Source organism: Peromyscus californicus, unplaced genomic scaffold (genome assembly GCF_007827085.1).
Source record: "Peromyscus californicus insignis strain IS unplaced genomic scaffold, ASM782708v3 Scaffold_1__1_contigs__length_55948999, whole genome shotgun sequence".
Classification (NCBI taxonomy): Eukaryota; Metazoa; Chordata; class Mammalia; order Rodentia; family Cricetidae; genus Peromyscus; species Peromyscus californicus.
This window is the reverse complement of record NW_026294492.1, coordinates 36,316,411-36,343,335: the sequence shown is the minus strand read 5'-3', so window position 1 is coordinate 36,343,335 and position 26,925 is coordinate 36,316,411. Positions and strand designations below refer to the sequence as shown.

General features: G+C 45.4%; 1 protein-coding gene across 3 annotated transcripts in view; it reads right to left on the bottom strand.

Moving 5' to 3' along the window:
* Prkce (protein kinase C epsilon) overlaps positions 1–26,925 on the bottom strand; it is a 505,347-nt gene that overhangs the window by 308,795 nt on the left and 169,627 nt on the right. For all 3 annotated transcript variants that reach the window (XM_052746469.1, XM_052746470.1, XM_052746471.1), the window contains exon 2: positions 9,327–9,390. In XM_052746469.1, the coding sequence (XP_052602429.1) occupies positions 9,327–9,390 (64 nt within the window). The remainder of the gene's footprint in view (positions 1–9,326; positions 9,391–26,925) is intronic.

Below are 26,925 nucleotides of genomic sequence, written 5' to 3'. Positions count from 1 at the left end.
CTGCAATGATACACTGGGAACAGGGATCGTCTCTGGGGAAGGGACAAGGAAATTTGGAAAGAAAGGAAAATTTTCTTCTCTAGTTTATAATTTATGTGCATGAGCTATTTAAAAATTATTTAGAAATAATAAAAAAGGAATTAGGTGGAAATGTGACTGCTCCCTTATATAGAGGGACAGTGACTTGTCTCTGGCTAGGGATTACAATAGGCTCCAGAAATCCCTATCAGAGAGAGAGAGAGATGACCCACTGAATCCACACAGATCACAGACGTAGGCACAAAGAGCCCCAGATCAATGTTGTCTACACAGTTACTGCTCAAGAGAGCCCTCCAATAGGCAATGGGATACATTAAAATTAGAGGTTCCTTAGACTGGGCCTTCAGCGGGGACTCAGTACTCCTCATGCAGAGAGGCAGGTGGGCCCAGTAGCCCACACCCATAGAGCAGGCAGTGAAAGACACCCTCGGCACTTTGATTCCATGGAGTCACTGCTTTTCCTTGCAGCATTCCTGCTGTGGCGTTTCTGGTGTTCACTTAGTGCCCATGACTTCTTGTCTCAAGCTTCATATCCATAGACTGGTGGTTTCACTAGCTTTGGAAACCTCTGCCCTGCTGGAATCAACATAGAGCAAGTGGTTGCCTGTGGGTCAGACCTACTCCCCAGGCCTTCCCGTCTGTCTAGCTCCTGACACTGATCATAATGGTGATGTGTAGTGCAAAAGGAGATGTCTTCTCTGATACAGACAGCCTTGGCCTCCACTAAATGATCTCTTTTAAAACTACCAGGAAGACTGAGTTCAAGAGAGATGGTGTGTGTGTGTGTGTGTGTGTGTGTGTGTGTGTGTGTGTGTGTGTGTGTGTGTGTGTTCGTGGCTCCTTGGTCTACACAAGCCCACACCAAAGGTTAACAATAAGAGAGAAAGATAAAAGCCTTGGCATTATACCTAGATTAATGATGGCAAATGTGTTTGATTGTGAGAATGTGAGTGTTTCAACAAAGCTAGGTAATAAGGAACATCAATAAAACTGTCAGCACTGGCCAGTTTCAAGTAGATAAAAGAACAGAATAATTGGTACAGAAAGACAACTCTCTAAATTAGGTTAGATGAATGGAAATACCCTTTTCTTTTAAGCCAAGTCATGAGGACATTAACAACAGTAAATGATTCAATTATGGGTCATTTCAACCAAATATGATCTGAGCTGCAAACATGATTTCCCCCAAACTCTCTTTTATAAGATGCAGACATGATACATATCAACAGAGACAGGATGAGAGGACATGGGAGAAAATAGGGGGCCCACATCTTTACTAAGGACCTATCATAAACCCACTGTTTCTGTACATGTATTTCTTCCACATGACTATCCCTTCTGCAATGAAATAAGTAGTCAAACAAGCACACAGTCAAGGGAACGTACATATCCACACCCACATAATGGCAGGCAGGAAGGAGGCTTCAGTGAGTGGCCCTCCAGTCTCTCCGGGTTCAATCCTGTTTTTCGTCTGCTCGTGGCTGGCATTTGGTGCTGTTAACTGTGGATGATTCATTTCAGAGGAACTGCTGTGCTCCTACAGACCATTTAAAAGGAAATGGGGGGTTTCTTGGCTTATTTCTCATGGAGCATTTCAGCAAAGGCTCTTTGGGATAGAAGAACTTCTTGATGGGGGCGGGGCTCATTGCTTCCAGCTGAGTCCTCAACCCATGCAGATTATCACTTCTAGGAATAAACATTGACTCCATTAGGGCAAAGATGAACCTCCAAATCTGGACAGCAAAGAATCGGTGTGTTTGGGTGTCACAAGTCGCAGGTAGCTATACCAGGTTGAGAGTCGGGAGTAACGAGCACAGATTTTAAGATCAATGTTTTTGAACATCTGAATGCTGTTACTCTTCATTTTCTGGACTCAGTGCACTTGTGGAAAATCTGACACATCCACAGATGTCTAGGGAGCACTCGGGGTGAACATGACCGGAATCCTATTGCCTAAGGGATATCCCACAGAGATGGGTCAGCACCTTGCAGCTGGGTGTGGCTTTGGGAGGACAAAAGCTCCCATTAACATCCTAAGTGGTGTTTCATGCTCTAAACTGAACATGGGAATGTCTAGACTTAATTTGGGGCACCTCAGAAAGGCTGTGGACATAGCTCAGTGGTGGAACACTTGTCCAGCATGCATGAGACCCAGGAATTTATTTTCCAGATCTGAAAAAGAGGAGGAAGGGGAGGAGGAGGAGGAGGAGGAGGGGCGGGGGAGGAGGAGGAGGCTGACAGCCTGAAGATGCTCGAGTGATTAGCATAGGACTTTAACAGGTAGCTAAGTGGGGAAAGAGAGAATTTGAAAAGGCCACAGAAGGATGCCTTTCCTCAGACTTGCTCTTTTAAATACCTCAGTGATGTAGTTATAATAGACCCCAATCCAATGTTCTGGATGTGATTAAATTTGACGTGGAACACTCCTTTCCTCTTTGGGGATCTAAGAGAGAAAGAGGCCTTGACCATGAAGTTAAGCCTAGAACAACCACCTTCAACTTTCAAACATGGGTTAATCATTTATGACATTCCATTTTTCTTGCTTGCATAGCATGACAATTTCTGCCTGCAATACTGAGAACTACCTTTTCGTTTGGATGTTCCCAGAGAGTACACACCCTGTCTACTTAATTTATCTTATCTATCCTGCCATTCCTAAATATTCAACGCCTTTAAGCTGTCTTGGACAATGATAACAGGATCCCCTCTGTTGTGGAATATTAATTTAAGATGTGTTACATTTGTTTATGCTGTGGAATATTTGTTTGATGATGCAAAGATGTGTTGCACTCTTTTATGTTATATTTGTTTAACTCTGTGAAGCTGTGTTACTTTGCCTGCCTAAAACACCTGATTGGTCTAATAAAGAGCTGAATGGCCAATAGCTAGGCAGGAGAAAGGATGGGTGGGGCTGGCAGGAAGAGAGAATAAATAGGAGGACTCAGTGGAGAGATCGAGGAGCAGGAAGAGGAGGAAGACTCCAGGGGCCAGCCACCCAGCTACACAACCAGTCATGGAATAAGAAGTTAAGAAAGGTATACAGGAATAGAAAAAGGTAAAGGCTCAGGGGCAAAAGATAGACAGGATAATTTAAGAAAAGTTGGCTAGAAATAAGCCAAGCTAAGGCTGGGCATTCGTAAGTATGACTAAGCCTCGCTGTGATTTATTTGGGAGCTGGGTGGTGGGCCCCCAGAAGAGTAAGAAAAACAACCAACTATACCCCTCTGCTCACAGGAACCTCTTCCCTCCTTCCCTGAAGTGCAGTCCAGCCCTCCTTTCCAGTACAAGCCCCGGCGTTCCCTGGAAGCTTTGCATGCTCTTCCCGGTCCAGTTTCCTCCCTGGCCACACCCAGTTCTGAACTCAATGTGAATGTGCCATTCTTTGATGCCTTCTTCCAGCAAGATGTGCATTCCCAATGGAAAGCAATGTTCCAATTCTTGTGAACATCGTTTTCCATTTTCGACTTCCCAGCCCCCTAATCTAGCAATGTGCCAACCTGGGCACATTTGTTGAGAAGCATTGGTGGGTGTCGTTCACTTGAGTAAGCGAATCCCATGTAACAACATGACAACCATGCTTGATTAAATAATATGGAATTTAGAAAAGGCTAAATCTTCAGTTAGGACTTTGGATGCTGGAGATGCTACCCTCTGGCAGAGCCAAAGTTCCATCTAAAGGCTTGAATGCCTGCCATGAACATAAGGCTTCAGTGTCTCCAAGAAAAAGAGCAGGGCAGTAGGAAAGATCATTGTCCTGCTTGGCTTATGTTAGCTCTGGTTTCAAACCAGGACTTGCTTACGGGTCCACATTACAGACAGCTGGTGAGGGCTCCAGCCATTCCTGAAACAGGGATCAGGGGCTTTCTAAGAGAATGAAAAAATAGATCTGTGTATTTATGAAAGGGACTCTGGGGTCACCTTTGGACTAAAAGCTGGGAACTCTGGCTTTATGTTCCTATTAAAAGCTTTCTGAAGAAATGAATGAACAAAAATAATAACAACATCAGGAGGTCATTTCCACGTTGAAAACTCTTTATCGGGGCTCTAACAGAGCAAAGGCTGGAGGGGAGCTTGGAGTGCGGTCTGAAGTGTATCACGTGCCCTCTCAGCACCCACTTCCATGTGAAGGTGAAGGCGTCAAGCACTCAGTGAAGTGAAAATCCCATACACGTGCTGTCTTTCCAGAGCCAAGCGAAGCTGGCTTCATCACATCTGTCTCCTTGAGCAGCCAGAGGAAAACCCAGCAGGAAGCTGCAAAGAGCAGCAAGATTTCAAAAACATACCTGCAGAAAGGCTAAAGGATTTGATGGATTCTGCCGCGAAGAAGAGAGATTTACTAACTGTCTTCAAACAGATGAAGGGCTTTACCCAGGGCCAGCGAGAGCCTGGAGGCCATGTGTTCTCACTCTGTGCCCAATGGTGATGGGAGGAGTCAGGCTCCAACAAGAGACGCGGTTAACCTTGACACACTCAGGACACAAAGCAGTGGCTGTGGGATGCTCCGGAGTGTCTGGCTGGGGACTGCTTCATTTGTGGGAGGGGAAGGAAGGAAGAGGAAGGAGTAAACTACATCTGGGTCTTAATGCTACAGGAAGTAATCTCTTAGACCTGGCACACATCCTCATGTTCCGTTGGTCGTCTCCTTCACTGGCTCTGCTCTTGGTCCCGGCGAAACCTGCCCTCCCATTGTCCCTCTGAAGAGCCTGTCTGCTGCTCTCAAGTGACTCTGATGAACTACACCCACCTCCCTGCTCTTTGGTCTCCAGGCTCTGAATATTTACTGAGCGTCTTTGTATACATGAACGCTGTCCCAAGGCTGTGTTCTGATCGCGATCCTTCCATAGCACTTTCCCCAGGTTGCTTCAGTTTGGATTAGGTTTACACCGAGTGACAAGAATGGAATCTCCAAAACTATGTCCAAATACAATTCCCTAGTGCATGGCCCCCACCCCCACCTTCTGGGTAAGGAATCTGAAACTAAGCTAGTTCTGACTCCTAGGGCCATGCGCTTTCCCACAGAAGACACCAGGCACTTTCAGCATCATGTGACTGTAGAAAGGAGGGGTGGGTAAGCCCTCAACTTATATTGTAGATTCTGTACACTTCTCAGCTTCCACTTCCACAACACACAATTCCATCAGGACCAGTTTCAACTGTGTATGCTGTTTGTAGGGGGGAAAAAGTCCCTCAACTTATATTGTAGATTTTGTACATTTTTGCAGACACAGGTTTGTAACCCCAACATCCAATGGGGCCTACTCCTTACAATTTCTGTTGCAGCTTAGACTCTGAACAATCTGAGATGAACACTGCCCCTGGATGAAAAACAGAGGAAGAAGACCCCACAGGTCAGGCCCTAACCATCTCCCATCCAGAGGGCCTGTAAATAAGGAAGCATTGCCATATTATTATAATGAATAAACCACATGCCGATGACAGCAAAGGCAGAAATGGTAACTTTTGATCATAATAAGAAACAATTTTTTACACATTTGAGAGTTAATTTGCTGTTCATATGTCTGTTCCCTGAGCTAATTATACTTTGACCTAATTACCAGGTGAGCCAATAGTGCCAGGCTTACCAGGGAGCCAAATGGTTGCTATTCATGATGAAAGTCAAAGTAAGGGATGCCTCAGGCTGGGGCTCACACAAAAATTCGGTGTGATATTAGTGAAACATCTATGACAACACATGCCCCCAAAAGTCCATTTCCTTCAGCTCCTTCTATCAGCTGCAGATATTACCCATTCTTGGCCATGAGCTCCGACGGATGTCTATTATACTGAAGAATAACATCACATGACCGGAAATGACCTTCAGGCCATCTGGCCTGACCCCTTACATCTGGGGTCAGATTCCCTGGTTTAGCCAAAGCACACACTAGTCAAATCCCATTATGGTGACCTGCACAGGATGTGCAAGTAGTGGAATTTTATTAGACAGTTAGAAATCACATTATATCCTGCTCCAGCGGATGTAAACACCCAAGCTTCCTAACAGCATGTTAGCAAGAAAAAGAACCTTTGGAACACCCTAGAAGAATGGGGTGTATTTATACTGTCACCCCCACACCTTTCTAGATACTCTTTGGAATCTGCGTGTGTTGTAAGATGTGTACCACATGTATGGATTTGTTCTCCCCGTTGATGGGGCTGGAGCATGGAGACAGGGTTGCTGAAATGGTGCTGGGGTAGAGTAATAGAGCAGTGAACCCTCAGTTAGGCCTGGTTACTCTCCTCTCACCGTTTCACAGAACACAATTAGCTTTTGCACCCAAGAAAGGGAGGGGACAAGGACCTGAGAGTACAATTCGTCGTCTGCGGCGCAATAGGGTAGTTTGACAATTGATTCTCTGGGACTTCTCTCTTGCAGACTAGCTGTGGTTTAGTCTCCTCTGAGTCTTTCTTTCACCCTCACAACCAAAACTACCTCCAGACCGAGAGCCCTTTCAGCCCAGGGCACAGGACTGGAGAACAGATGACTATAGTACAAACGGAGCATAGCACGAGATTACGGAGCGTCCACCCACCTCTCACAGAAGGGAATCCCAAGTCCAGAACAGCAAAGGGAAAATAGAGTCCGCTTTGCTTTAGAGCAACACATGCTAGTACTTTACAGATCCTGGCATGTGTCAGCGTTTCTAAAGTAAACTCTGTTTTCTTTAGATGAAAGAGATTTTTTTAAAAAATGGACTCAGAATTTAACCCGATGAAAATTGCTTCGGGTATTCGCGTACAATAAAGCATAGAAGCAAAATGAAAAAAAAAGTCAATTGCTTCTGATTTATTTATTCATTCATTCATTGTCCATCTCCTTTCTCTCTAATGTAAAAAAAAAATGTTGTTTATAATTTTGCAGGCCGTTAATCTTTTTGAGGAGAAAGAAAATAATTCAAGCCTGCCATTGGTTACCCAGCATCTTGGCACAGGAAATGCATGTATAATTAAGGTTAGGGGAAGAACAGGAAAAAAAGGAATTGATTTTTGTTTATCAAACATTTTTTCCAACATCTACAATCAGGACACTGTTGTAAACTCTCAAGTCTGATAAGCTGGGCTCACATACTATGCCAACAATGTTTAAGGCAACTACAAGCCTTCACTCTTTTGTTCGTTTTATTATTTTTTCTTATTTTTCAAGCTGGCCTGAATGTGCAGGCCTCTTGGGTTCAAGGCGTCTTCCTGCCTCAGCCCCCAGAGTAGGTGAGACCTCGGGTAATTACCACCTGTGCTGGGATAAGCTGCTTTTCTTAACCTGGCTGGTTTATTTTCCTTTACTTCTGTAGGTTCTAACTATTTCATACTACACATTGTTAAATCCTCAACTCTTCAACAGCATATTCTATTCTTGGCTGACAACAGAGAAGGGAAGTTGGGCATGCCAAACATAATTGCAATAAAGAGCAGAATATGTAAGAAACCAATTTTGAAAGGATGCTTAAAGCTTTTAACCTATGCCAAATCATCAAAATCTGTTAAAAGAGGACCCAGCTCTAGCGTGGTCTCCATATGCACATGATTATGGAAATATTCTGAATACCTGCCGAGACTGACAATGAATAAGCCAGATGAAAGTTATCAGGTACCACTATCACACGTCAACCTAGAGCAGCGGTCCTCAACCGTCCTGAGGCTGAGACCCTTTGATACAGTTCCTCGTGTTGTGGTGATGCCCCAGCCATAAAATTATTTCATTGCTTCTTTGTGGTGATATTGTGTTCCCCAAAATATTGTGCACCCTAATAAATTTATCTGGGGTCAGAGAACAGAACAGCTACAATATTCAACATAGAGGTCAGGCAGTGGTAGCACATGTACTTAATCCGATCACATGTTAGGCAGAGTCTCTGTGTGTTCAAGGACACAGCCAAGCGGTGACCCGAACCTTTAATCTCAGTACCTACCATAGAGACCTGGAGGTCTGTATAGACAGGCGGTGACGAGGAAGTCATATGGTTGGGTTTACAGCCAATGAGAAGGCGGGACAGAAAGGCAATAAAAAGACAGGACACAGGAAGAGGGTCTCTCTCAAGGGAAGGATGGCAGCGAGTGGTAAGATAAGGTGGTCTTAGCTCTTGGCTACTGCTCCATCTCTGGGCATTTAACTCTTTATTTGGCTCTGAGTTTCTTATTTAATAAGACCATTTAGAATTACATCTACACTTCTTCATGACTGTCATTTTGCTGCTGCTACAAATCATAATGTAAATATCGGATATGCAGGGTATCTGATATGTGAACGCAATGGGCTGTGACCCACAGGTTGAGAACCACTGGCTTACAGCCTTTGACCTTACATAAGTTTCCTCCCATCACAACATTAACCTAGAGACTGTATGTGTGTGTGATTGTGAGTCTGTGAAATAGCCAAGTTTTCCAGCTGGGAGAGCTGAAGGACAGGAACGTCCATCTACCTCTCACTTGGGGATAAGACCCCAAACACCATTTCTTTCCCTCATCTCTAAGGGGAAGCAGTTACTGTCTCCCGTTCTCTCTGCCAGGCCACTGCCACCAACTGTTCTGTCTCGCCGCCCACAGACAGAGGAGAAGGGGAGGAAAGACGAGGCCAGTCAACGCACTCAGTCCTGTTTACTCACTACCCTGTCTAGGGCTTAAGTCCGCCATAACTGCCTTGCACCTGTCCGGACAAAGCTGCATTTCCTTGTCTTCTCTTCCGCCCTGGCTGCTCAGTCTCCCCCACACTTCAAATTCTGCACTTAAAAGATATTAAGTGAGCAAAGGGGGCGGGGGGAATCAAAAGAAGAGGATGCAAAAGGGAGAAAGAAGAAAAATATAAATATCAGAGAAAACCTATGTTGTCTCATCTCATTGGCTTCATTTGCCTTTTAAATAACTAGTAAAATGAACCTGTAAATGATCCAAAAATATGAGATTCTAAAGTCTGCCACTCTCTTTGTTTCATTTCTGAATACCGTTAGACCAACTGGTTTTACTTCCTTCTCAACATACACAACACAAAGCCCACAGAAGCCTCCTGGGAGAGGGTGCCACTCCGCCGACACCTGTCCTGCCTGCACACGCTGTTTGGAAATGCCTGTGCTATTGGCCTCTCAGCAAGTCTGAAATTTCCTTCTGCTCCACCAGTAACAGATGGCTGGCTCCTTTTGGTACACGGGCACAGCATCTTCAAAATAACCTTCTCCTGCTAAAGCATGCCAACTAATTAAATGTCACTGTGCTAATGTCCTGTCCACAACAGGAAGGGGGAGACCCAGAAGACCAAGGCTTGACACACAGGACAAGGGTAAGAGGTCATGCTCTCCTACCTTCACCTGATGACCCCGAGAGATCGATGATCACATACACTTTTCCTTCTGGCTCCAGATCAATCTGCAAGTAAGAAGACGACAGTGGGTCTGTTAGTACACGGCTGGGCAGTGTGAGGGTTCCACATTCCCACCCTGAACTGTTGTAACAAAGAGTCGCAGCTCCATGCATTCATCAGCCCACAGTGTGCCAAGAGCGAGGTGAATTAGGAATGAAAGAGCATCCGACGATGACAGAACATCTACCATGCTGTACTGGGAGGTCCGAAGCACACCCAGAAGGGAGCATCCATCAGCGGTCTTAAACTGGGAGGGATCTTGCTTCCCAATGGACACTTGATGACTTTCTAGAGGCATGACTGTCTAGACATGACTGGCAGAGAGAATGCCATAACTGGCATCTGAAGGTAGAGATGCCAGGGAAGCCACAGGGTATAAGACAGTCTCCACAGCTGAGAATCGCCCAGCCTACCAGGTCAACTGCATGGAGGCTGGAAGGCTTTGTGTCATCGCCTTCTACAGATAAGGAAACTGCTCCAAGGTCTAAGCTAAGTGGCAGTGCTGGGATTCGATGCCGAGATCACCCACGGGAACTTGTGTCCTTTATTCTATATAACTGCTTCTCGGGAGAGCAAGAGACATGTTAGATGCCACTCCTGTTCTCAGTGATTCCAATCTCACTATAATGTTAAGAAAACAGAACAGCGATGAGCCGGGCTAATAAGAGGGAGAAAATAAACGATGAGCAAACATCGAAGGATCCTGAGAGCGATAGAGAAGAGCAGTTTGAGAAGAAACAAGGAAAACAAAGGCTCAGAAAGTGCACCTCACTTTACCCTGACCCCCTCAGACTTAGGTCATGAGTTGGCTATATGGGTGTTTTGTGATCCGCAGATGCCAGCTGGCTTATAAGGAGAACCGGTACTTCTAAGTCCTTACCAATGGTGTCTCTTTCCATGCCCAACTTGCTCCCACCCCTACTGGAGCTCAGCTAACTCCTATACAGAACCAGGTCGATGAAACCAGGCAGGGGGATGGGAACCAGCAGACTGGACCTCTTAAGACATCACTGCAAGGCAGGAACTCTTCCTGCAGAAAGTGTGCTTTCCATATGGGAGAGTAGTAACTCGGGAAGCCTTGGATCTCCAAGTCCACACCATGACGCTCTCCCACCCCCACCGTCCATCTGTATACACAGAGTTCCAATGGGCTCGGCAGTGCCAGGCTCACTCCCCAACAAGTTGTGCATTTCCTAAGGACAGGAACCACCAGCCCTTCCTGTCATTTTTCCACCGTTCCCAGCAAAGAGCAGTGCATGCTTAGCGAGTAATTCTTAGGAGAAGGCAGCTCGGTGGACGTCTTCTGATCCTTCGAGGTCAAGGACAATGAATGCCTCCTCTCTGAAGCTTTTCCAGATACTCCCATCAGGCTGCATTCCTCCCTCCTCCGGGTTCCCACAGCACACCAGACGCATCCTAATCACAGTTTTTATTAAACTGTCGCACAGTGTCCATGCAGTTATCTTCCCTGCCACATTTCCAACCTCGACTCACTTCTCTTGGCCAGAAAACGCCCAATACCCATTTGTGGAGGTGGGAAACAGCTCTAGATTCTAAAGCATGTTCTGTATCCTTCACCCCTTCAAGCCTTCATGCCCAAGGAGGAAAACAGACTTGTGATTTGTACGAAGTAGCGATTGCACAAGACTGGAAGAGGAAGGCCGAGGTGGCCACACAGTGAACATCTAATATGAGCACCTGCGTGAGGCAAAGAAAATCAAGTTGAATGGGTGCTCTCTCCAGGTCACCCATACCCTTTCCAGAGTCAAGGTTTCCCTGCTGCACAGCCAGACTTAGCACCTCATGGCTGAGAATGCTGACTACCTGGTTCACATTTTCATTTGCATCAAGCGATCTCCCATGAATGAGGTAACTGGAGGAAGTTCATGCACTCCGGTCAGAGAGTGAAGAAGGGCAGTGAGCAGATTTGGGCCACATTTGGGGACACCACAGGATCCACTTGTCTGAGTCTGGGCTCCAGATGAGAGCCACATCCCCAACTGGGGATCCCACATGATGTTTTTTCACATCATTCCACCTCAAGAGTTCATGATTTTAAATGTGTGCATAAAGCAAAGTTTCCCCAGAGCTCTCAAACACTCATATGACCCCATCATAAACATACTCCATCCCTGGCACGGAATTACAAACAGAAAAACCAGTCGTGGGCCCTGCTGAACAGCGCTAAACCAGAATTCTGTCCCTGACAAAGTTCAAAATGATCAGGAGCCCTTTTGACCCTCGAGAACGGAATTCAAATAATGTCTGCCTTTTGGAGATTAGATCATCTCCACTAACCCCCAAACAAAACGAAACACTTTCTCATATCCTCCAAGTCAAAGATTTCCCACGACTGCTGACTGTATTGGTGAGGCACAATGCTATCTGTGAAAGGCAGGGAGGAGGGCAGCAAGGGAATGAGATGGGCAGCGAGGCCTATCCAAAGGCGGGCATGGAGCCTATCTCTGCAGAAGGGGAGTGAGGACTCATAGCAGGGAGGACAGGTCATCGACCGTAAACTGTATTAGGATATTAACATTCAAGATAGCTATCAGAAGCCCTTTCAGCACCCACTGCTCCCTCCCTCAATGCTAGCGAACTGCATTTCCCAACCGAAACATAGAAATGAAGCCGTTAAACACGCCAAAAGCAACAAAGCTTTGCACAATGAGCAGATGGCTGCAAAGCTCCGGCCAAGCCCCAGTCAGCCACATGAGGAGGCTTTGAGATTCCATCCAGGGTGGCAGGACTTCAGTGTCGATGACTGGAGGGGTGGCCTAGTACAAAGGGTGGTAGAGAGTGGTCTGGCTTCACGGCCAAATTCATTTCATCACGATTCTGCCCATGGTTGCACTGCCCAGATAACGAAGCAATGTGAGCTCCCAGGCCTGTGCAACTTGCAGTCTGTCAGAGGGCATCAGTACCAGTACCAGGCAGCTGGAACAACTCTGCTTGCTCCAGATGTAGCCTTATTTATAAAATCTTTTTAGACTTCTTACCTCTCCCCGACAGACCTCCTAGCCACTTTCCTTTTCTCGTAGACTATGATCTTCCTTCAAGCTAAATCACCATTGGCTTCCCCTCTAGCCAGGGCCAGAAGCCAAGGAAGCAGTGGGGGAGATGACCACAGCCCTTGGCTTCATTCCAGGCCCGAATCCCAGTTTTGTCTCTTATCCGCTGAGTGACCTCAGACAATTATTTCCTCTCCATAAGCCTTGGCTTCATCTGTGAAATGGGTTGTCATGGAAATTCCATGAGACAGAAATGCAAAACACTTGGCACTCAGAAAACTCTCAGTGTGTGGAGAAGAGAGAATTGAGTGGCTAGATGGCCCAAAACAAGCAGGGTCTACAAGATGGCTCATTGGGCAGAGGGACTTGCCGCTAAGTCTGATGATCTGAGTGTCATCCCCAGATGGTGGGAGGACAGAACCAACTCCTACAAGCTTTCCTCTGACCTCTCTCTATATTAGTGTCATGCCACACATGAGTACAATACATAAGACACAGACACAGACACACACACACACACACACACACACACACACACACACACACACACACACACACACATCTTCAAGTCTCTCCTTTTGAGTTCAAAATTCTTCCTACTCTAAGAACCCCCTAAATAAATAGAAGACATTTTGTGTTCCCCGGTATTACTATATATGATTACAGGATATCAGATGACATCTTAGTGGTACTGTGACTATCAAAAAAGGTTAAGTCTTGTTCCTATCCTAGGGGAAATCCAGGGGCAGGCAAGGCCATCCCCTAGGCATCAGAAGGTCCATGGTACCATGAGAGATAGGGAGAAGAGATGATCACAGGAGTCCTGGGCATGCTTCAGATGACTTCACATGCCTCGGCTTACTGAGGCTCTTGCTAAGTCAATGACAGTCTCAGTTCCAGATAGGAAAGGTGGGTACAGTATGCTTTCTGTAGTGGTGCCCCCCCAACACTACCTAATTATGGAAGGATTTGATTCTTCTTCAACTCCAAGGTCAGACTTGTGGCCCTGCTACCCCTAGCCCACAGAGGCTTCTCTGATACCTGTCCAGGGTATTCTCCTCCCAGCCCCATCCAATGTCCTCATTATCCTTTTCCGTGGCCATTGGCTTCCCAGGCCCAACCTTCCCAAGGCACATTCTCAGCACTGTACTGAGCCCAGGGGAAGGTCTATGTGAAGATGCCATTCATTCCAATGAAGGAAAATGCCCACAGAGATAGAACAAACCACCCAGAAACTCCTGAAGCAGCAGGACCTCAAAAGCAAAGACTTACATGGACTTCTGGGTGGTGCCTGCCTATTTCTAATGGCCTTCATAGGTCAATTTTATTTAGTCTTCATAATTTACCTGTACAGTAACAGGTACTGCGTTGGTCTATGAATAACAACCAGATATGGTAGCACACGCTTGCAATCTCAATTCTCCCAAAGCAGAGACAGGAAGGTTATGAGTTCAAGACAACCCTGAGAAACATAACAAAACTCTGTCTCAGAAAAGTTCAGTAGTAGAGTGCTTGCTTAGGTTCACAAGGGGCTGGGTTCAATCTCTTGCACCGCAAATAAACAAATACTTTAAAAGCTGAGGTTATAAAGAGGAGGAGTGGCCAGTGTAGCCACAGTATGCCAATGAGGGCACATCTGCTTCACGACATCAGGGCCTTCATATATCCCTTGTCTCTGGGAACGTAGCCCTATAACTATTATAGGTAACTAAAAAAGAGCTTGCCTCCCTCAGCTCCTAACTCCTAGGCCAAGGATCTTTCTAGCACCCCACACCCACCCATCAGGAACTCTCGGCCAATTAGTTTTGAATCAGAACTCCACTGGTAAGTAGCCAACAACTTCCTTACCTGCAAAGTATATGTCAGGCTTCAGTGACCCAGGTTATCTATGAGTGTGTCTAGAGGGCCAAGGGCTTCAGTGACCCAGGTATCTGTGCCTGTGTCTAGGGTGCCAAGGGCTTTAGTGACCCAGGTATCTGTACCTGTGTCTAGGGGACCAAGGATTTCAGTGACCCAGGTATCTGTGCCTGTATCTAGGGTGCCAAGGATTTCAGTGACCCAGGTATCTCTGCCTGTGTCTAGGAGGCCAAGGGTTTTAGTGACCCACAGGTATCTCTGCCTGTGTCTAGGAGGCCAAGGGTTTTAGTGACCCACAGGTATCTCTGCCTGTGTCTAGGAGGCCAAGGGTTTTAGTGACCCACAGGTATCTGTGCCTGTGTCTAGGGGGCCAAATGGTTTCAAGAGCTAGGCAGCCTGAAATTCAGCCAAACTTCCTCCCAAGCACAGACCAACTTTCACCTGAGACCTCTAGATAAACTTCCCCCTGCCTGGCTCAGGCCACCTGAGTTTCACTTCCTTTTCTAACCATCCCCAGGCACCAAGCTTGGAGGGAAGGAGAGATGGGGAGAGAGGCTCTGAGGGGCCTCGTACCACCTACTGGGATTCACGTAATTCAATGTTTATTTCTCTTTCTTCCTTGCTTGGAAAAGGTTGAGGATAACGTAGGAGGTAGGAGAACCACCCGAAAAGGAAGCTGAGTCTAGTGGCTGTGGTCTGTAATCTCAGCACTTAGGCGGCTGAGGCAGAAGGCCATAACATAAATCCAGCGCCTGCCTAGGCCACCACTGGTTGAAGGAGCACACTGGCACCTTTGCAGGAGGACCCTGACTCCAAATCAAAAGGAAAAACGGGGAGATGGTTCAGTCACTAACATGCTTGCTACGTCAGCGTGAGGACATGAGGTTAGATCCCAGCAGCCATGTAGGGGCCATGTAGGAGCCATGTAGGGGCCATGTAGGAGCCATGTGCACTGCAGTCCCAGTGCTAGGGGCTGCAGAGACAGGGGCTATCTGGAGCTCATTGACTAGCCAGCCAATTGGGGGGGGTCTCTCCAGGTTGAGTGAGGGGCCCACCTCAAAAAATTAAGGTGAAAAATGATTGAGGAAGGAAGACACATGGCAACAAACTCTCTCTCCTCCGTGTGTGTGTGTGTGTGTGTGTGTGTGTGTGTGTGTGTGTGTGTGTGTGTGCGTGCATGCGCTCATGCATGTGCACATGCATACTTGCATACATGAAAACAACATACACACACCAAAGTAAAAAAAAGAAGATATAACTCAGGGGTCAGATGCTTGCTTAACATTCATGAGGGCCTAGATTTAATCCCTAATACCAGAGAAAGAGAGAGAAAATAGAAGGAAGAGGTCTATACCCTTCGGTTTGGGCCACTCTCCCACACTCAGGTACACCACAGCCTCAGGGCTTCCTGGCATGGAGGAGACCAGGCAGAGCAGGGTCATTCCGGCCGCCAGCATTTTATAGAAGGTACAAAGCACCAAGACATGGCAGGAGAGTGAAGGGGAATTAGGGTGGGAGTGAATCTGACCCTAGTACATTGTGGACAAATAGTATGATATGGAAAAAAATTCAAACCTAAAAATTAAAGTCACCAAAACACTGCAGTGGGCAATGTGGAAGCCACTCCAACGTGCTGGTGTGGTGTCTAGCAGCTAACTCTGGGGAGGAATCTGGTACCCATTCTAATAGCAGCACACACTGACTGGTCAAGAGGCTGTGGGATACATGGAATGAAATGGTTTTCATGGTCCCACTCTGATAACGGGCTTCCATAGCAACTGCTTCCATAAAATAATGGGCAGGGGTTGTTTTTTGTTTTTGTTTTTTCTCAAATGACTCTCGCTGCGGTGTGAAGATATTATACAGGGGGCAGGAGATGGCTTAGTGGGTAAGAGCGTTTGTCATGAAAGCATGAGAACCTGGGTTCAAATCCCCAGCACCCGTGTGAAAAAACTGAGCATAGCCACGCATGCCTATAACTCTTGTATGGGAGGACAGAGGCAGGCAAATCCCTGGAGTCACAGGCTAGCTAGCTTAACCCAAACCATAAGCTTCAGGTTCAGTGGGAGACCCTGTTTCCAAATTAAAACGAAGGACGATCAAGGAGACAGCTGACATCCTCCTCTGGCTTCCATAGGTGCACCTGAGTGCACACACCCCACCCTGTTCCCACACACAGATATTATATAGGTTTTTGTGTACATCTCTGCTAGGCAGAGTCTTTCTAATCAGCATTTGTTTGTGCGGTGCTTGGGATTGAACTCAGGGCCTCAGGTATGCTGGGCAAGTGCTCTTCAGCTGAGCTACAGCCCCAGAACTAACAGATATTTGCACATGTTGCCTCAACAAAAGCATGTCCTATTAAGTTACTTCAACATGCACCAACACTGGATCTCCACAGGTGATGGAGGTGACTTGATTTTGAAGACATCAATCCGCACACCAATGTCCACAGCAGTCCCACGACCTAAGAGCTCCAAACCGGAAGCAACTCCATGCTCCCCAGCAGGTATGAGGACAAGCAACCCGTGCTACATCCACACAATGGAATTTTGCTTAGCAATACAAGTGAATAAATTAGCAATACTCATACGATGAATGCTGTGCCAAAGACACCAAAGACCATATGGTTCCTTCCATTTATATGAGGTCCTGAAACAAGCAACACTAATTTACAGTGACAAGAACCACAAGGGTGACTACATCCTGGAGGTAGAGGTGACCAACAACGGCCTTTGGAAAGATGGAAATTTCCTCCATGTTAAATGTAGTGGTGAAGGGGTGAGTACATACATTTGAGGAAATGCGTCAAGCTCGGCACTCAAAATGGCCGTCCTTAGCTGGAGGAGAGTTGATTCTCAATGAAGCTGTTCTTTATAAAGGAGAAGGAGGGGAGAAAAAAAAAGTCTTCACATAAGGATTCCTCCACAAGCTTCCTTTAAATAATAAATCATCTTTCCGCCCTCGGAGCGTTTAAAATTTCATGTTTCATTTTTAAAAATAAAAAGACTCATTCAGAGTTTTTTCACGAGCACATCTGTCACACAACATAATGTACACCTACCCGCGTGGGTGCACACATTCACACACCACCCACGCCTGCGAACACATTCACAGGCACACAGCTGAGCCACCCTCTCCTGTCGGCTGTGATCAAAATATAATAATAGCAAGAAAAAAAAAACACATCCAACATGTAGGTTCGAGAGTCTACCGGATTATTTAAACCTCTTTCTCTGTGTGTGGATCTCCATTTCCTCACAGATAAGATGAGATGACTTTGCCCAAATGCTCTGGGCCGATTTTTGGTCACCTGAATGACCTAAATATACACAAAAAAGGCTAAATAAATCAACAGATAAACATCATTTGATATATCACTCTACAAGTAAAAAAAAAAAAAAACAAAGTAAGAAAAAGATCTAAATGTGTGAGATCTAGGATTCAGAAGTGGAAGTGACAAGACACAGTGTGTTTATGTGCTAAGTTATCGTGCAAAACAAGGGTGTTCATGTGTGGGTGTGCACACACACTCCAGATTTAGAGCCTTTCTGGGGGGGGGATTCTTGTTTTCGATGTTTTTCTTAAGTTTTTTTTTTCAATTTATTTTTAAGCCTCTTCATATCTATGAGTGTATAAGTATAGGCACATACATGTTTAAAATACATATGGTTGCTGTGGGATGGTCTGTATGTTAAATTGCTTTGATTGGTCAATAAATAAAACACTGATTGGCCAGTGGCCAGGCAGGAAGTATAGGTGGGACTAACAGAGAGGAGAATTGGAACAGCAAGGCAGAGAGAGACACTGCCAGCTGCCACGATGACAAATAGCATGTGAAGATGCCGGTAAGCCACAAGCCATGTGGCAAGGTATAGATTAATAGAAACGGATTAATTTAAGCTATAAGAACAGTTAGCAAGAAGCCTGCCACGGCCATACAGTTTGTAAGCAATATAAGTCTCTGTGTTTACTTGGTTGGGTCTGAGCGGCTGTGGGACTGGCGGATGACAGAGATTTGTCCTGACTGTGGGCCAGGTAGGAAAACTCTACATATGGTGTTGGTTGGTCTCCTCCTTCTACCTTGTTCAAGACAGGATGTCTTGGTGTTTGCAGCTGCATACACCAGGCTAAATGGCCCACAAGCTCCCTTAGATTCTCCAGTTGCAGTCTCTGATCTCACTGTAGGAACAATGGACTTACAGAATGTACTGTCTTGCCTGGCTGTACGTGGATTCTGGGGATCCGAACTCAGGGTCTCACACTTAGGAGGCAAGGACTTTACCCACTGAGCCATCTTCCCACCTACTAGCAGGACATTTGGTCAACGGGAAGTTGAAGCCTCCTCATGAGATGTCACCACGGGATATGGAAACCAGAATCGGGTCGTCTTCTCCATTCCTAAGCCTTTTGTTTTTAAAATTCCATCCAGGATCATTTGTTATAAAGTTTTAAGTCAGCGCCTTTTTAAAAAATAAAATGTCCTTTTAGCTGCATCGGCTGCTCTAACCTTTTATCCTCAGGGTGCAGCTGGCTTTTGTTACTAGACACACTTTAATAAGTGTCCCTCAAATCTGGTTGGCACCCTGCTTTTCCCCTCGCTCACAGCCAGGTCACGGGAACCAACTGAAATGCAGCCCACCCTTGTGAATCTCATATTGTCTAGACCAGAAGCCTTTATGACACATCTTAGCCCTCGATATGCCACACATGCGGTAAACACAAGTTAACATCTGCTTCCTCTTTCCAGTGGCCTAGAGATGGTCCCCCGAGCTAGCCGCTTCTTCTGGTAACAGAGGTGGCTGAAAACAAATAAGGCTATGGGCCCAAAAAAGGCTGTCCAAGACCAGCAAACATCCAAAGGTGCCACCAAGCTTAAGAGGGAGTACGTGCAATGACGTACATGCTCATGATACAGTGTTTCCGTCTTGGAAGAAAGTGGCAATACACAGCTCTATGCCCTAACAGAACGTGGTAAGCACAAACAGAACAAAGAGCAGAAAATGTCATCCCTGCCCCTGGTTACTCTGAAGTGAAAAGCTCCTTGCTATGAGCCTGCATTTTGTTTGGGAATGGTCTCTCTCCCTGGGTGCATTTATGTTGCGGAATAATCTTTTTGTACACTGTGAAGAAGTGCCACTCTGATTGGTTTAATAAAAAGTTGAATGGCCAATAGCTACTAGGCAGGATTTCCAGGCACGGAGGATGCTGGGTGGAAGAAGGGCGGAGACTCAAGGAGACAGGGAGGAAGCAGGAAATCAGGACGGATTGTACGCAGATGAGGTAAAGGAGCCTTGGGCAGCACACAGATGAACAGAAATGGGTTCATTTAAGTTATGAGGGCTAACTAAAAACAAGCCTAAGCTACAAGCTGAGCTTTCATAATCAATAAGTCTCCATGTTGTTACTGGGGAGCCAATAGTCTCGACTAAAAAGTCTGACTACACATTTAGATGTCTGCTTACTTTATTTTCCTGTTTCTCACATTACGGCAGTATGGCTTAGTGATGGAGTATACAGACACCGACACTAGCCTGCCTGGGTTCAAATCCTAACCCCGCCTGTTAGAAGCTGTGTGGCACTTGCTTTGATCTCTTCATCCCTTGAGCCCAGGCTTTATAGCTAACAAAAAAAAAAAAAAAAAAAAAAAAACAAAACAAAACAACAACAACAAAAAAACAGTGAGACTTCTTGGACACCACAATGAAAGCAAAGGCCCTGAATTGTCTTCTTGGAAAACCTGGGTTCAAAGCACACGAAACTGCAGCCGAGCAGCCGGGCAGCCGAGACAGTGAGCACAAACAGGATGCAGGCTACCAACAGCAGCCGGCAACTGGTGCCCCTGGGTACATTCCCGTCTGATAATATTCTGGAGAGCAAGTCTGATTTGTTACTGCTTTCCCTCATAGATTTGGAACCTATGAGTCCTCTGAGCAAAAGAACGGTTTTGTAAAGATTGTGGCAGCGTGAAATGTAAGAGTCGGAAATACTTAGAAATGACTTGGTTCAAAAACACAAAGTAACATAAAACAAGGGTAAGGTCTTTTTCCTTTTGTTTGCCAAATTGGCCATTCTGTTTTCTCTTGAGCTATGTATGTCTGGGTTATTTAGAACTAAAATATAACCCAAGCTGACTGTGATGATGTGTTTGCTTTTCAGAAATCAAGATTCACTTGCCTGCTTGAGATGAGAAGTCTGTTTTCTGCCCCATCACCCCCAAGAGGGTTTGAGTTTTTAACAATCCCGACTGAAGTTTTTCTCTTGGCCACCGCCATGCCTCTAAATGACTCATGCCTCAGTTCCCTGGTTTCTTACCCCAGGTGTTTTCTCTGCCTTGCAGCTGTGATAGATGAGGACGAGGTTCAGCATCCCCTTCCTCCTCAGTCCCTTTCCACAGAACATTCTATGCCCTAATTCTCAGTTCTTAGGCAGTTGATCAAGCTCAACTTTGGTTATATGGTAGAAGCTCACTTCGCATATATGGAGTTCTTAATTTGATCCTCAGGCGCAACAACAACAACAACACACACACACACACACACACACACACACACACACACACACACACACACACACCCCTCACTTGCTCCTCTTTTTCTCTATGATTGGGAAAAGACTATCTAAAATGCTAGTTTCTCATCACATCAACCCCAGACTATCCCTTGACCCTGTTCATTGTAACCAGAAAACATCAGTGCTTCTGGCCCTCCCCATCCTCCCTGTCCCTACACCTTGGTAATTATACCTATAATTTATACCTATACAGCTGGACCCTCAAGGCTGTTGGCGCAGACATTCTGTTCTCTAGCCACAGTTAAGTTCTGTGCTTTGTTATACAGTGGTTCTAAAATCTGAAAACTAATATCGTTTACATATGATGGCCTGATAAACCGCTCATCTATAGACTTACATATTTGTGTCTATATTCATATACTATCCACGTACAAAAGTGGCAACTCCCGTGCTACTCAGCAGACAGCATACTTATCATCAAATGCAAACGGGGTCATCATTTTCCATTTCACTGGTTGCTTTTCTACGATCCCCAACGTTTCCCAGGATCCTTTTCTTTGGGATCTGCCCAGCGTGACTTCCCTCCCTCATCTGGCTGAATGGCCGGCTCTGTCGGCTGGAGCTCGATGATGGTGCTTCCCATCCCCTCAGGCAGCCACTGTTGCCAGGGTCCAGCCTCTCTTGTTCTGGGTTTTTGCTAGGAAAGTGTCTTCTGACTGCAATGCTGATTAGCAGTGGGTATGAAGCCAGGGTCCTAAGGCTCGGCATGCCTGCCCCCACAAGTGAATGATGGTTTGACTAGATATACAGTTCTAGGTTTAAAACAGCCATAATCTATCAGAACTTCCTTTTAACATCAATACGGCCAGTGGACTCTGATGTCAGCCTGACTGCCGTGGCTCAGCACAAGGCACTGTTTGCTTGTTTGGTTTCTAGCCTGGAAGTCTGGAGCCCTTTTGCATTCTCACTGTTGTTAAATTTCACAATGGCGTGTCTCAGGGAGGCATTTTTTTTTTTTTATCATTGTGCCAAAACTGAACTTGTGGAAATCGCTCTTCCATTTATTTTTTAATTCTTTGTCCTGGGCTCTTTCTCATTTTCATTCTCTTTTTCTTTTTTTTTTTTTTTTTGTTTGTTTGTTTTTCGAGACAGGATTTCTCTGTGTAGTTTTGGTGCCTGTCCTGGATCTCACTCTGTAAGACTAGGCTGGTCTTGAACTCACCTGGCTCTGCCTCCCGAGTGCTGGGATTAAAGACATGCACCACCACTGTCCAGCTCATTCTCTTTCTAAAACACCTACTACTTGGATGTTGGGCCAGTAGAACTGATCTTTAGGTGTCTGACCATGTAAATATGCTTTTATTCCATAGTCTAGATTGCCTTGACTTTATCTTATAATCCTTTCATTGAACTTACTTCTAATAATACAAGAGTTTATGCATATGCCTTACTGTTTCCGTGTGGCTCTCTTTTCTTCTTCTGGTACATACATACGGCACATTTCAAAGAATACCATTCCCATCTGCCCTTAGGATTAGATAGGGGAGTCCCCCCTTAGAGCAGGGAGCTCTGAGAATCTCCTTTATGCTTAGGAAGTGGCCCATCTCCCCCTTGGTTAACCGACAATTGTATAAGGCCCTAACTTGTCCTGAAAGCCCGGGTGGTCCTCTTTCATCTCCTCTCCTGTGCTCTCGGCCACAGTCTATGGAACAGCAGAGAATTGGTTTCTTCAGGAAAGAAGGTAACGTCTGCACCATTTTTCTAGCTCTTCCCCAAACATTCTACCATTTCTTTTGCACAAAGCCTTTCAATTTTTCACCCCAGGAGTCTGAAGCCTGGCTCCAGCTCCTTCTGCATTGAGATCAAAGGACGCACATCTCTACAGCTAGGTCTTTCAGTCCTTGCTTGCTTTTACTCCTGCCCTTGGGGTAAGCATTCTGTAGCCTGGAGTCCTTTAGAACAACATAGAGGAGCGGTCTCCATGCTAGGCTGCAGAACCTTTTCTAGCCAGTGGTTTTCAACCTTCTTAATGCTGCGAGCCTTTAATGCAGTTCCTCGTGTCGTGGAGACCCCCCCACCACCACCACAAAATTATTTCATTGCTACTTCATAACTGTAAATTTGTACTATTATGAATTGTAATGTAAATATTGGATATGCAGGATATCTGATGCGACCCCTGTGGGGGTCGAAACCCTGATCTATACTGTTTTGAACCGAGGCTCCTCAGTACCTCTAGTCTGCTCCACTGGGTGGCATCCCGAGGTCTCCTTGCCCAGAGACTTAGAATAAGTGTGGTGGTGTGTTCCTTCTGCTCACATGGCTGTTACAGATTCCTCTACTCTTTCCCTTTTTCTACTGTGTGCATGAAATCTTGAGTGGGCAAAGGAACAAACACACTTGCTTCTAGAAAACCTTGAATGGAAATTTCCAAAACATGTCACCTGCAATGATGTTATGCAGAGCTGCTAAGAATGAAGGAGAAAGAGACACTCGTGTAAAAGTGTGCCCACGGAGTGTAAACTGCTGCAAAATTTGTAAAGAATATTTTGGCATTACATAACAACAGCAAAACAGAACAGAACAAAACAAAAAGCTCTTGACCTTGCAATTCTGCTTTTGGGAATTTATCCCAACCACACATGTGCAAAAAGATTTAACTACAAAGATGATCATTACAGCATTTTTAAGAACATAAAATTAAAAAGCAATGATTTAGCTAATAGCTAACTATCTAAATAGATGGTAGACTATTCAAATCATTACATACCATGCAAAAATATTTAAGATTATATTTAATAACATAGAAAAATATTCACAATGTGGTATTAAATGTTAAAATTAGCTTATAAAGGAATATATGTCCTGCGATCCAATCTTGTGAAGACCAGTATGTAAGGGATGTACTTATAATCACAATTTAAAAAAGGATCTATGGGCCGGGCGGTGGTGGCGCACGCCTTTAATTCCAGCACTCGGGAGGCAGAGCCAGGCGGATCTCTGTGAGTTCGAGGCCAGCCTGGGCTACCAAGTGAGTCCCAGGAAAGGCGCAAAGCTACACAGAGAAACCCTGTCTCGAAAAACCAAAAAAAAAAAAAAAAAAAAAAAAAAAAGGATCTATGGAGAAGTAGGGTAAGATGTGATTTTTTTTGTGTGTGTGTGTTCATGAATAGTTTGTAAACCTTCTACCTTTCTCCTAGTTTCTACCACACTTCTTGGTTAAAATAAATGCACTATTCTTTTAAGAATAGTATAAATAAACCCCCTTATTCACAAACAAGGAAACTAAGGTACAAAGAGGTTACAAAATCTGCTCAAGCCTGGAAGCAAACCGCTCAAAGCTAACAAGCAGAAACTCGGCATTCTTAATCTCTTTAATTTGGGGACACAAGTTAAAAGTGGGGCATGATTTTAAAATGGCACATCTCCACAAAAGTTTGAATTTCAGGTCAGTGGTAACAGCACTGCTCACTCCTAACCAGTGGGAGAGAGGCCAGCGTGCTCCTCAGCTGGACCTGGTCTAAACACACCAAGGAAAAGACTCGGAAGGTAAGGTGGTTGGGGCTAGGGACGGGGCTCAGTGGTGAAGAGCAGTGTCTGTCCTTCTAGAGGACCCACACCTGGTTCCCAGAACCCACACTGCGAGACTCACACCCACCTGTAACTCCAGTTCTAGGGGAGCTAATGCCCACTTCTGCAGGCACCAGACATACACGACACAAACTTATACATAAATAAAAATAGGTCTTTAAGAAGTGAGCCAAACTTAAAATCCTTTGTTTGGATCACAAACCCGTCTCTGTATGGTGAGGTTGTTCTGTGTGTGTGTGTGTGTGTGTGTGTGTGTGTGTGTGTGTGTGTGTGTGCACATGTACTCGCACACGTGCTGGGTAGGGCATGGAGGTGGGGGTAATGCAGTCCCTTGTTTCTGTATTTTATACCTTTCATGTAACAAACTGTCCTAGCCAGTAAACCTCACTAATCAGATGATGAACACACATCCTTGTTACAATGTGGCCATCCAGTCCCTCTCAGGAGGCAGTCAAAGCCGCCATCTTCATTTCTACAACCATACATTGTGATACTTTTTTCCTATTAACTGTCTTGGATGCACAATAAAACAGGAAAAAGGCTCTAAGAAAACCAAGCACGGGTCTCAGACCTGCATCAGGTAAAGTGGAATTTATTAGGCAAGTCAAAATCAATGGCGCTTTACCCTCAGTCAGATATTTATCACTTGACTCTGTGATATGATACTAGCCAATTTTTAAAACCCTTTTTCGTTTATGTGAAAACTGTGGGATGATATAAATAAGAAAGCGCAGTACAGGTTTCCATTTTCTGAGGCAGAACCTATCTTTACCCATAATGACATGTTGGGATGTTCAGCTGGCTTTCTCTATAACTAAGGGAACTCATACGATTTCAGGTACAAATTATATATGAAAGCAGGACTATCTGTTTTCTGAAGATGAACAACTCTTGTTATCCAGCTGGGTCTTGTTTGATATACCGTTATAAAGACTGGGACTTTTCAGATGAATGGGTGAACACAGCTAGACACACAACTTGTTCATCTTTCTCTGAAGCTCACACCAGCAAGCCAGCTAAAGGGGAAAACCAAGTGCAGACAACATAAATGGGTTGTGAAATTTGCATGTTCAAGCTCTGTTTGTCAGTATACTTCTCCAGGGGTCTCTCTCTGGGCTGGCTCTCGGATTTCCACAGGCCATCGGGACCAACATAGATAAGACTGCTATTCCATAGACCGTGGCCCAAGAGCACATGAGAAGAGCTATAAAAAAAAAAAATCACACCCAGGCTTTCAGGACAAGTTAGGGTCACAGAAAATTGCCAATTAACTAAGGGGTGGGGAGCACACTTGCCAAGCATAAAGGAGATTCTCAAGCTTTCAAAGACATCCAAGGAAAATAACAATTTTAAACATGAAGTCCATCTCATTCTAGCCAATGCCCATTACAGACGCTGAACCTTTAGGTGGCTCTCACTTCCAGTATGTTATACTTTATTTGCAAAAAGGCAAGTTCAGAGTTTGAGTCTGGAGACAGTTAATTACCCAAGGTCTCAGAGGAAAGCCTTCCTAATCACTGAAAACGTCAGCCTGTGCACATCTTGGGAGAGAGAGAGAGGTGCCCATGCAAAAGCTCAGAGGTGAGGGAAGACTTGACCTTTGCCCTCAGGAAGATAATTTATCTATGGGGAACAGCAGGAACTGAGGTCGGAGAGGGTGTGTGCCATGTGTTCTTGGGCACTGGGGAGCCAGAGCTGAGTTTGTGTGGAGCAGTGGCATGCTGGGACTCCTACTTTAAAATACCTTGTCTTTATGCTGTGTGGTGAGAATGAGGGTGGACCTTGGGCAGCAAGGTGGCCATGTTGGTAGGCCTTACAATAATCCAAGCAAGAGGAAGTGGTGGTCGGGAAGGCCAGGATGGGATAGATGTGATGGGAAGTCGTCAGGGCATGCCTATGTGTTGAAGGATTAGTGTGGTGTGAGACCTCCAGCCTGAGCAAGACACGGAAGAGCCCTTTCCTGAACGGAGGCCTGGGGACAGGGCAGCATGGGTGTGGACACCGAGGCCAGCATTTCCACAGTGGAAGGCCACAGTGTTGAGGACAGCTGACCACACAAATATGAAGGTCAGGTGAAAGGGCGACACTTAAGAGCTCAGTTTGGAACACAGGTATGCTGGTGTGCACCTGGAGCCTTAGCACCTGGCAGGCGGAGGCAGGAAGATCAGGAGTTCAAGGCTAGCCTTAGCTACAGACTCACACTTCCTGAAGGCCAAAAAGCCTCAAGTTTTTGTTGTTTTGTTTTGTTTTTTTAATTCGAATCAAAATAATTTGGCAACAAAACCTGAGCCAAACTGACACAAGGTTATTTATTTTTAATTTTTAATTTACTTTGTGTGTGTGTGTGTGTGTGTGTGTGTGTGTGTGTGTGTGTGTGTATGTATGTGTGTCAGAGAGAGAAAGAGAATATACATGTTCCCATATGCCATGGTACAAGTGTAAAGGTCATAGAACAACTTCCAGGAACCAGCTCTTTCTTTCCATCGCGAGGGAACAGAACTCAAGGGATCAGGCCTAGCAAATGCCTTTCCCCACTGAGCCTTCTCACCAGCCCACAAGACTATTTCT